General features: G+C 52.8%; 1 protein-coding gene across 1 annotated transcript in view; it reads left to right on the top strand.

Annotated features, from left to right (window-relative positions):
- The window catches only part of STX6 (syntaxin 6), a 45,899-nt gene extending 39,947 nt beyond the window's left edge, over nt 1–5,952 (top strand). The window contains exon 8 of the mRNA XM_082615786.1: nt 5–5,952. Within this exon, the coding sequence (XP_082471912.1) occupies nt 5–81 (77 nt within the window). The 3' untranslated portion in view covers nt 82–5,952. The remainder of the gene's footprint in view (nt 1–4) is intronic.
- Nucleotides 5,953–12,016: the final 6,064 nt, after the last annotated feature.

Consider the following 12,016-nt stretch of genomic DNA (forward strand, 5'->3'; position numbering starts at 1 on the left):
CCAGATCGGCGCCAGTGGTGTGCCATCGCTGTCCTCTTCGTGGTCCTCTTGGTCGTGCTGATCCTCTTCTTAGTGCTGTGACAGCGGGGCCCCCGGCTCGCTTCCTCCTGCACAGGAACCTGAGGGGAGAGGGAGAAGCAGTGCACGGTGTGCCCGCCCCTCGCGTCCCTCGCCTGGAAACACAGCCTGCGCTGACTTTTCTCTCCGTGACCCCACCATGGAGACAGGTCCTTCAGCCCAGCTTGGGGAGGGCCGGCGGGAAGAGGAAGTCGACGACTGCACACTCCTGGTGCCCCCTGGCCCTCATCGGAGGACAGCGGGCCCTGCTTTGCCCCCCTGGACCTCGCTCCCCCTGGAGGGCCTTCGAGGAATCCAGAAAAATTCGCAGACTCGGCTCATGTTGGCTGTTGCTCATTCCATCCGTCTTGGCAGCTCCCCCCCCAAACCCCCGCTCAGACCCTTCCCCCGCCAGACAGCACACGCTGGCCCATCCAGAGGCATCCATCGGGGATGCGGGCCCCTGGGTGGGTTTCACATCCTGTCGCGGCAGCGTCCCTTTGCCCCTGAAAGCTGGCGGTTAGTGGGGACAGGGCTCAGGAGTACTTTGTGACAGAAGATGCAGTGACTGGTTTTTCAGGGATAAGTGCTAGGGTGAAGGTGCTTCTCCGAGCACAGTTTTTTGTGGTAGGAATAACCAATGGAAAAGAATGAAAAGCACTGGGCTTTGGGGGTGCTGGCAACTTGTGGCTTGAAGGGAGGACAGGGCAGCAGGACACAGCTGTAGAGGGCGGGTGAGGTCACCAGGGTCAGGCCCTTGCTGGATTCATGCCGCTATCCTACCGCCTTCCTCCCTAGAGGTGCAAGTTGCATTTCTAGAGTGACCCTTAGATGAGCAGCTCACGTGAGTGGCCTGAGATCCTGAGGTGGTGTCATTGGCAGTTATTTTATTCCTGCAGCACTCTGCCTTGGGGGCTGGCGGGGGCAGGGGCGCACATTGATTACATTTACTCAGAAACTGTAATGTCAAAAAGACTAGTTCTGGACCAGATTTTTCTTACCCTGTGAGTGATTGCAAGGATGGGTAGGTGAACTTGGTTCCTTTTTCCCTGAGATGACAATTCAATTTTATCATCCATTCAAATAACTGAGCCAATCCAAATTTAAATGACAGACACTTCAATTGGGTTTTAGTAGCTGAAACTGCTGAGACACTATACCCTTCAAGCTTCTGATGACCTTTAAAATGCCTGCAGTGTACACATGTATATAGGATATTTTTATAACCTCCCTGATGAAAACCTAATATTGAAGTAGCAGCTGAACCTAGAGCCAGCACTTGGCAAGTGGAGGCTGCATGTCTCTCCTCACTATCTTTTTTGCACTTGGGAAGCACAGCAACATCTGGGTAGAGTTCTAGCTTTGACTTCCATCTCCCCATCTCTTGGGGCCCACTCCTCAGCACGCTAACTTTTTTTTCTTGTTTTGTATCTTGTTTTGTTTGTGTTGGGCTTTTGTTTTCCCTGTGTGTGTGTGTGTGTGTGTATGTGGTTTGTAATGATGTACTTGCCTAGCTAACCTTTGAATTGCACTTTTTAATAAATATTTGTAACAATTTTTTAAAGAAGGGTATTATATCATGGTAGGTAAGGAAATCTGCCTGTTGATGAAAGCTAAAAGCAGGTTTATAAAACTAAAAGGGTGATTGACATCCACGTTTACATTCAACTCTATGTGATATATAAGTTATTTCTTTTCAAATTAGGGAAAAAAGTGATTATTACAAAGGGCTTCAGGTGTAGGATACTAGATTATTTGTTTTACAGAGTTTTGAGACTTTGTTAAGATAGTCTTCTACAAACTGAGGACAGGGCTGGTCCTTAGATTTGCATTAAAATATACACGTCTTTTTAAATATCCACGTGGACCTTGTCTCAGTACTGTAATCCCCACTTTCCACATGACACGAAGCAGCCGGCTTCTTGATGAATTACAGGATTGCCCTGTTTAAACGCCATGCCATTATCTGGGTGTTACCAGATTTACCGCACCCCCTTGAAACTGACGTGTGTCAGCAGGGCCTGTTGGGAACACGCTGGTCATTGGTGAGTAAGATTCTCCCCAGGCTTCAGGGACCAAGTTTTGTGACGCCGAGGCTTAATTACTAAATGTGTGGGGATATTTAGAGTCGGTAGGTTCGCTGATTTAAGGTGTTTGCTAAACAGTGGCTATTGTAGACCAGACTGGGCTGAAGCCGAAGAGGAATCTGTTTAGAAAGAAAAATTGCTTAAAATCCCGTCGCTACGGCATTCTTCCTGTAGGGCCACGGCTCTTTCTGGCCTCGGAGGAGCCATTCTCCGATAGGCCGCCTCTTCACATGTTTGTCAGCGCCGCTTGGCCCGCGGTGTAACCTCCGGCCTACGTGGCCTGATCCTGGGACCCACCCTGTTGTACCAGGACTGAGCAGTCACTACAGACCAGTGTTCACTTGAAGACCACGCCCACCGCCCAGTCAGACTCCAGACTGGCAGAGAGAGCATGCCAGGGGCTTAGGTTTCCTCATCAGTGATCCTGATGCTTTGGGTTCCTTGCAAGTGGTCCCCTGACCCTGAGTGGTGGATTTGGCGGGGGGGGCGGAGTGGATGCCCGCGACACCCCTACAAGGCTTAGAGGCACTTCCTGTAGCTGTGGGGCTTTTTCCCTCCTTCAGCCTCTGTTCTTCGCGCTATACTCGTCATTGCTAAAAAAAACTGGCAGAATATGGCGGATAACAGAAAGAGCTCGATTTCTGTTTATTGGAAGAGCATTTCTCATCCACTGGTTTGGTGAGGTGGGGTGTAGAATGGGGGAATGAACCACGGAGAGCGTTTGCCAGAGTGGCACTCCAGCTGGAAAACCGAAATACCTTTAGTTTTTAGTCCTGATTTTTGATCTCGTCTTTGTGAGAACTGTGAAAAATCACAATGCGCTCTGTGTGCCGCTACTGTGTGGCAATTGGAAGTCACAGCATGTATGTTACATGAGGATCTTCACGCCAGAGCGGGGGGAGAAACTTGGTAACTTGCCCATTATTCTCTGCTTTTAGCCAGAGTTAAACAGACTGATGGGTCTGGTAGCCAACAACTTGGCAACTTCCACTCCTTCTCACCTCGTGAGATTAAGGGCTGCGAAGAAAAATGTAGTCTTAACTCCAGCAGAAATCTGTCTCTGCTAAGTGTTTTACCTTCTGTAAGTGAAGGTGGCACAGCCAAGATTTCTCTTTTGGTAATTTCCCTGTCAAGTGAGACCATTACCACCTTTCTAGAGAACTCATAGCATTTGAAGATCTCAAAACAACTGATAAATAGGAGTTGCTTTCCCACTCTGGAATTTGGACCATTTGGCGTTACCTTGTACACAGGACAAATTTGTAAACAAAACAAAATTCGGACTGTCTGGAAAGCTGAAGTTCTAAAATACGGAACGCAGTACCGCCAGTGATCCCTCTTCGTCTAACTCTCGTTGGCATTTCTTCCACTCCCAGGTTTTTTAAGATTTTTTTTTTTTTTTTTGAAGACTGTTCTTTGTCGATCAAGAGCAGAGAGAAGGTGAAGCCAGAGGGTCCTCAGCCCCGCAGTCAGGTGGCACTGTCCCCGACCACAGTCAGGACACGAGGACAGGGCCCGGGGCAGGGCCCCGAGGGGCCGTCAGGTGCAGCAGCCTCTTCCTCCAGGGCCCCTGTTCCTGCTCGAGGGGCAGCTTAGCTCCCGGGCTGCCCTGGCAGGAGGAGGTAAGACTCTGTCCTGCCCAGCTGCCCGTACCCAGCTCCCATCCTTTCCAGAATATGCTTGTGCTGAAAACAAGGAGCTCCTGTCTTGCAAGGCCTGTGTCTGTCTGTTGTCTATAAAACATGGATGCCGCCCCACCATGTCTGCCTGATAAAACACACGGAGGCTGCTGTCGAATCCAGAACCCCAGGAGAATTCTTAGTAGAGAGGACAGCCCTTCAGAGCCTAGGACAGCACTGCTGTGAACCTGGAGACTGAAGCCGGGTGCCGGGTCCCCCAGGCTGGGGCCGAAGCTCCAAGCTAGCAGACTTCTGGGGTGTTAGCGTCCCTGACGGTAGCCTCAGAAGGACTTGTGGTCACTTAGCTCAGTAGTCCTCTTGTTTGAGTTGAAACACTTTCAGCTCCCGCAGCAGACATAGGAGTCATTGGGTGGCTTGCCATCCAGACTTGGCACCGGGGAGCCTGCACCCCGTCTGGACCAAGCTGACCTCAGTGACATGATGTAGGCTGGTAGTGGCTTGTCACGCTCCCCCCTCAGCCCAGCCACTTGATGTCTTTTGCTTTTGGACAACCACTGGCGCTCTGGTCACGTTGCTGTGATCTCCATGCGTTGAAAGTTCTTTATTATATGATATTATAGTCTCTTTACTAGGACAGAAGCTTGGGGAGGTGAGGAAAAAAGAAAAAGAACTTGGTTTCCCTCTGACATAAACTAATGTGTTGGCGCTGTCTTCCTTCTGATGTGACCTTTGTCCAGAAGTGTCCTTCCCCGAGGCCGTGCAGATGGGAGCTGTGCTTAGACAGTGATTGTCCAATCACCTGCCCTACTGCTGGGGTTTCACATGAACATTTCATGGTCCTGGTTTGCCAGCTACAGCCAGACACTTTGTGAGAAAGTATATTTTACCTTTTTTGTTTCTTTAAAGGTTATGAGTTATCAAACCTGGAAGCCACTTGATTATCCAGGGGTGTTAGAAATAAGACCACCTGGCTTTGCTGTCCGCTGACCACAGCTCTTGAGCCTGTTCCCTGGCGGCAGCCCAGCACTCCACTCCAGCCCAGCCTTCCGTCAGCCCCGGGGTGGGACCAAGTTCAGGGCGGTTCTTTCTTGCTCTGCAGAAAGTAGGTTCTGGCCGAGACCCTGCTACTGAATGGGAATTGTGACGCCACAGTCGGTTCCGGGAGAGACAGCCGTCCTAATCCTCAGGAAGATAGTGCGTCTGTGCCCTGTTGTCTGTGCGAGGTGAGGAGAGGCCAGGCAGGTGTCCCATTAATAAGTTATTGGAACTGCTTTAAGTGCCACGCTACGACGTCCTGGCTGACTCAGGCTGGGAGAACGCTCAGGGTTGGGGGGTGGCCTGGAAACCCGGAAAGGGCCAAAGAAAGCAAGCTGTAAATGATGATGGATTTGGTTTTTGTAAGTGGAAGTAAGCTTTCACTGGTTCATTTGTAGTAAAAAATTAATGTAATTAAAAACAGAGTGTGTAATACGTGGCAGTGCCCAGCAGGACTAAACCATTGTTTTTTTCTTTCAAGGATAAATAACCTTACGACGTTTTATTTTTAATTAACTAGAAGGTACAAACAAAAGAAGTGAGATCAAGGATTAGAAATGCAAACGCCGTGGTGATTTCCAGATGGTGCTTTCTCCCCGCACCCCCCAACACGAGAACAGTGCCAGAGCCCTGGTGCCAGCAGTTTACAGCCCCGCTGTGGGGCTTCCTGTATGCAGTGGGTCTCCAAGTGTGGTGTGGGACCAGCGGTGGTGGCATCCCCTGGTAACTTGCTAGAAATGCAGATTCGCGGGCCCCGCCCCAGACTCACAGACTGGGGTGGGGTGAGTGGGCTGTTTAACAAGCCCTCCAGGAGATTCTGATGCACAGTCAGGTGTGAGAACCACTGCTTCTGCACTGTGGAATTTAGGCTGCAGTAAACCACCCCTGTAAAATAAAACAGCTTCATGGCCTTCATTGTAATCCTGACATTAAACAAAATTTGATGACCCTATAAACTTGAAAACTTAAAAAAAAAAAAAAACTTGTGTTTAGAAAGCCTCAACTAGCCATCCTTAGAAGTGATATTTTTACACCCTGAAGTTTATCAGTAATGTTTCTTCTACTCTTGAAATCATGTTACAACTGTATAAAGACTACTGTTCAGTATTAAAGAGAAATGGAGAGACCATGAACTTTGTCCTGGTTTTTGATTTGGTTGGTTTTTATTTTTAGTTCTTTTCATACGGAAACACAGCTCCCTCCCCCCCTTCCATCCCCACTAGTAAACATGGATACGTGCATATGTCTGGGGTGGGAAAAGTTTGTGCCTGGTGGAAGATGTGAATTCTAAACTGTTTTCGCTGGCTGAGCACGTTATATGAATTCTTAAACCCCCAAGCAGCCACACTATTCCTTTACAATATCATACGACACAGTTTCAGTTGGAATGAGACACCTGGGGGAGCAGAGAGACTAGAACGCAGAGGAACTGAGCCCCGTATTTCCCTCTTGCTGAAGTGTTAACCAGCAAGGATAGTGCCCATCCCAGTTGGTAGCTCTGTGGGACAAGGCGACCAGGCTACGTGAGCTCCTTCAGGGCAGGGATCTTCATCATTCCTTTTGCCACCATCATCCTTGCTCAGACTGACTGAGCGCCTTCTGTGTGCCAGGCACTGTTCTAAGTACTTGCTGTTAACACATATAAAACTGGAAATGGCTGTGTGAACCAGAGAGGTTTCTTCTTCTCATATTATCTCAAATCTGCACATGGGGAAATTGGGAAACAAGTAGTTTCTCAAGGTCCATCCACTGGACCACATACTGCCCCCGCTGCCTCACACAGAAATTGGCCCAGCAGTGCTTCCTCAGCCTGATGTCCCCCTAATAGCCAGAAGGGGCGGAGGCGAATCAACATACCAACCGGCCTCGACAGAGGAGTGAGTGCTTATTTTGAGAGTTACGGTGAGTATTTCAGGGGGAGGAAATGGTTCCACGTATCTCCTCATAAAAGCCGATCACCTCCCTGTACCCCAGGGGGCAACGTGGACCACGTGGCGTGGACAAGGGGAGAAGCGCATCCCCACGGCTGAGCAAGAGTGCTGTTGTTCCCAAGGTCCCACTGGCTGCAAGTCTCACACACAACTCTTGTTGGAAGTGTTAAAAGATGAGGCCGAGGCCCGAGGCAAAAACAGAACTCACAGGACGGGAAGACCCATCCGTGCCATCACAATGTTTTCACTGTCCAAGAGGACACGTTTTAAGTCAGTGCGCCCCCATCCTTGGAACATCGGGGTGTCAGTTGTCTGGGAACAGGGCCCCCACTCCAGGATGCCGACAGCCAGAACGCAGCAGTGGCTCCTGTTTGGCGCAGGCAGAGCCTGAGCACAAACGTCCCCGCCACTACCTCTCAGGGAGGGAGTGATGGGCTCCGGAAGCCGCCTTGGGCTTGGACGTGTACTCGCAAGGCCAGCCTCCCTGACCTCTGCGCTGCCGCTTCCTCCCTCCCGTTCTCCGTCCTCCCTTAGGGACACCGTTAAATACTTCGTCTTCATTCACAAAAGCTCACGGGATTGGCTGGCCTTTGGGAAGGGGTCGTCAACTCTTCCAGAAGCAAATTTTTCAATCTTTATATCTCATTGGTAGCTAATAAAGCTAATACTTCTGGCCAATATTTGATGAGAATCTGATGTGCCAGCAGGTCTTTGACCAAGGCCTTAAGGACATGTTGAGGAAGTAAAACACTTTTTTGTTTATTCTCACAACCCCATGAGGGAAACACTTTTTTTTGGTTTTGTTTGTTTCTACAAGTTTACTTATTTATTTTTGGCTGCCTTGGGTCTTCATTGCTGTGTGTGGGCTTTCTCTAGTTGTGGCGAGCGGGGGCTTCTCTTCATTGCAGTGCAGGGGCTTCTCATTGCAGTGGCTTCTCTTGTTGCAGAGCATGGGCTCTAGCTGCACAGGGCTTCAGTAGTTATGGCACGTGGGCTCAGTAGTTGTGGCTCATGGACTCTAGAGTGCAGGCTCAGTAGTTGTGGCGCATGGGCTTAATTGCTCTGCAGGCATGTGGGATCTTCCCAGACCAGGGCTCGAACCCGTGTCCCCTGCATTGGCAGGCGGATTCTTAACCACTGCGCCACCAGGTAAGTCCCAAGGGGAATACTGTTGAGGCCCATTTTATACCTGAAAACTAAGGCATGGAGCAATTCAGGAATTTGCCCAAGGTTACAATCAGTAAGTGGTAGAGTCAGAATGGGAACCCAGCTCTGACTGGACCATTATGCAGCCTCCCTGAAAAGTCACCATCCAGGTTTCAGGGGTAGCAAGCAGGTGTTTCTTTCAGCAAGCCATTGTTCTAACCAGAGAAACGGTAGAGTAAAGCTGAGGAGAGGAAGAGGGATCAAATAACCTGCAGCACAAGTTAGCAGCGGATGAAAGCACTGAACTAGAAGTGCTGAAGATAATGATGGACACCAGCCACCTTGGACTAGACCGTAATTCGGACCCTGTAAGCCTACCGTAGAGTTCAAGAAATCTGGTCAAGGACCTCAATCAAGCAGTTCAGCCTTGCTGATGAAATGTTCTGGAGCTTTTGTTTATTTGGCTGGAAATGTGCAAAAAATAAGTGAGGCAAACATTATATAAACTCAGAAAAGCCTGGAGACAGTCTGGGGAGCACAGGATGCGAAAGCTGTGGCATCTGAAGGCTGCTGTGAGTTCCCGGGGCTGCCAGCACTCCTTGTTCCTGAGATAACACAGAGCTGGAGGGAGGCTAGTGAGCCTGGGGCTGGCTCTCCTGGGAAGCTTTTCTGCTCACCAGGTGCAATGGGGCCTCCTGCCTGGGGCTCCCATTGTAGCCCTTGGCACACGGGTTTGTCTCTTTGCACAGCTGTAGCTGCCTCCACCCAGGGTATATGGGCATCGCAAGGGCAGGGCAGGTCTCTCCCCGGTGGCCGGCATCTGGCCAAACCCACGAGGGCAGCTTCACACTGTGAGTTGGGGCCTGAGTCCAGATTGCAGAAGGACAAGACAAAGGCGGGCCCAGCAGGCAGCCCAGCATCCACAGGAGAGCCCCGATACCCTCCAGGCCTGGCAGGACAGCTGTTAAGCCCTGGCGCCGTGGGCAGAGTGTCAGAGCCAATCCCAGCAGCCCCTTCCTCAGGGCCCAGCACTCCGACCTAGCCAAACCCGCAGCCTAAGAGAGCTGGGCAGAGCTGCCTGCCAAGGAAGGCTGTTGCCATTTCTAAGCAGGTGCTCTGGCTCTACAGGAAAAGGAAAACTTCAGAGAGGATGATGGGGAGGGAGGGAAGGAAGGGGACCAGGTGACAGCCCAGCCTTTTCAATAGCTCTGGAGGCAGCCTGGGGACTTGGGGTGGGAAATAGGTTGGGCAGATTAGCCAGGGAAGTCCAATTGTTGCCAGGTAAGTTTGGTGGAGGATAAACAAGCAGTTCTATGGGAAAAGAACCACAGTGAAGAGCCCTTGGTACCAGATTCTACGGGAGCTAAGGGGAGGGAGCCACAGCATGCAGGTGTTGAAACTGAGCAGGATCCTGTGGGGCTCCTGGGCACAGAAGCTTTTCTGTCCCCCATTTCTTGTTTGTAGGGAACAGACTCCAGCCTTCATGACCTTCCCTGAGTTCCAAAGAGCAGATTCGAACAGCTGCTAATCAGAGAGGGGAGGGGATGCAGAGACAAGGGAGGAGCAGCCAAGAAACAACAGTGCAGCCTTGGGGCAGGGTCCTGGTTAGTCTCAAAGGATACACATAACAATATCTTTGAGCTCTTTACAGAACTAAAACACCCCCAACAAATGGAAGATGTTAGCATTCTTCATTCCAGAGAAGACGCCCTGAGGCCAGACTAAAGGAACCAGGAGATTACCCGAGACCAGATTAAAGGAGTGCAGGCCCTGCACACACCCTAATCTTATCAGCAACCCCACCCTTGAACCATTGCTATAAAACTCCTCACCAAATCCTCCTGGATTGGGACACACAGTTTTCAAGGCACAAGCCTGCTGTGTCCCCCTTTGCCTGGCAAAGCAATAAAGCTGTTCTTTTCTACTTCACTCAAAACTCTTGTCTCCGAGATTCCATTCGGCACTGGTGCACAAGTTTTCAGCATCAGTGTCAGGGAATGCTTCCCAGGGCAGGCACCTCTGACATTTTTGAAGGCTGTCTGGGGTCGGTGGGTGGACAAGGGGTAGATAGCTCCAACATAGGCACACAAATAAGCTAAATGAATGGGTGGATGAATGAATGCATGGAGTTGGGGTGTGGTGGAACCAAGAAACCAACAACTGAAGCTCAAACCAATAAATGTTCACGTGGGACTCCTGCTGCCAGAGGCCAGCTTGGAGGACCAGGAAGTCCAGTCCAGTCACTGCATTCCACCCCCAGGGCACAGGCCTCCTCTAGATGACAGGGATGTAGGAGCAAGGAGGCTTCTTCCCCCCAGGGGCCAGGTGCATTCACACCAGCCCCGAGGCCAGGTTTCAGCAGCTTCCAAGTTGGGCAGCGCTGGGCCCTGAGGGCAGAATGGAGGGGCCAGCCTCCCCGCCTCAGCCCCAGGGCCTGTTCTATGCCACCCTCAGAGCATGGCCAGAACACACTTCAGATTACAACTCAAGACACACAGGTCTAAAAGAAGCGTTTCCCACACAATACCTACCCTTGCCTTGTGCGAGGAGGCCCTATTATTTTTTAATGTTGGTCTTTCTTTAAAAGATAGATTTTGTGACCCACTAGTGGTTGTGCCTGCAGTTAGGAAAACACTGTTCTGTAAAATGATTTGCCCGCCCCACTCGTCTCCCCCCGCGGGGAGGTGGGAGCGCCAGCTCCATTTCCCTGAAGCAAAACCCGAGCCAAGCCCCCCACGCCGTCATGGTGAAGGTCACTGCGGAGCCGGGCCTCGCGAGCTGCTCGAGGGCCTCCGACGGAGGTGACCCCACAGGGTCCCAGGAAGGTGCATGGATGCAGGCGGGGAGTTGCAGAGGGTCGGGTTCAAATCCTCCCTCCGCTAATTACTTGCTGTATGACCTTGGATCACACCTTGGATAAGTAATTTAACCCCGGAGTTTCGGACTCCTAGTTTGTAACACGGAGATAAGTAGTCCCCCCCTCCAAGCGTCGCCGTAAACATTCAGGATTGTGACCATTATGTCCCCAGCAGAGCTCTGGAATACTTGAGCAGGCAGAGCAGAGTGGGAGACGGCGCAGCGCCTGCGCGTCCCGGAATTCCCAGGTTCACCTTGATTTCCAAAATTCGAGCGGTGCCTGCTGTTCCTCCACGCGACAGCCCTCGGGGCACTGCGCGCACCGGGTCCCCATTCCTGCGCCCCGCCACGCGTGCCCGCCCCTGCGTCGCCTCGCTGCCCCTCCCGCCGGCTCCAGCTCGTCCCCCGCGCCGCGCTCGGCGCGCCGCCACCACCGCCTTCTTAGAGCCGGGCGCGCGCTCCGTGCAACTCTCCAGGCTGCCCTCTCCCCCCCACCGCCCCCAACGGTGCGTTCCTCGAGGCTAAACTGAGGGTCGTCTTCCGGCCCTTGGCTCGCCCCGGGCGCCGAGCCAAGCGTCCTGGGTGTGCAGGGTGAGGGGCGTGTAAAACCCCCAAGAACCCGGCCCCGTCAAACTCCAGGCTCCAACCCTCCTGCGGCTGTGAGCGCGCCTGCGCCCGGCTGGACGCGCCCAAGGGGGCAGCGCCCGGCCGCATCCCTGGCCCCGCCGAGACAAGCAGCCGGAGGCGCGGAGGCGCGGAGACGCGGGCGGGCGCTGAACGAGGCAGGCGGCCTGGAGCGCAGACCGGCCCCAGCCTCCTGCCGGCGCGGCGTGGGCCTCCGGGTCAGCGGAGGGGCGGGGAGGATGCGGCAGGCGCAGAGCCCCACCCGGCCGACCCGACTTGCCCGCGACACCCGAGGAACAAAGTAGCCTCGAGGGGAGGGCGCGGTGGGCGCCGGGTAGTAGCCCGCACAGTCGCCCCCTGGTCGCTGTCCCGCGACACACCTCGGTCCCCACGCCGGGGGCACCCGGCCGCACCCTGCCAAGGAGACGCGCTCTCGCCTCCCACTTGCCCCTCCGCCACCGAGAAGAGGCGCCCCTGAAAAAACACACACACACAAAACCAATCAGCGTCGGGGCGCCCTGGCCTCCAAGGCCTGCCTGGCGAGCACCGGGCCCGCGGTTTCGGCTGGAGGCTTCGGAACTTGCCATCCCACCCCACCCCGCTCCCGTCATCCTAAGAATTTGACGTCACGCCTGAGGTT

Source organism: Mesoplodon mirus (genome assembly GCF_964341445.2).
Source record: "Mesoplodon mirus genome assembly, chromosome: 3".
Lineage (NCBI taxonomy): Eukaryota > Metazoa > Chordata > Mammalia > Artiodactyla > Ziphiidae > Mesoplodon > Mesoplodon mirus.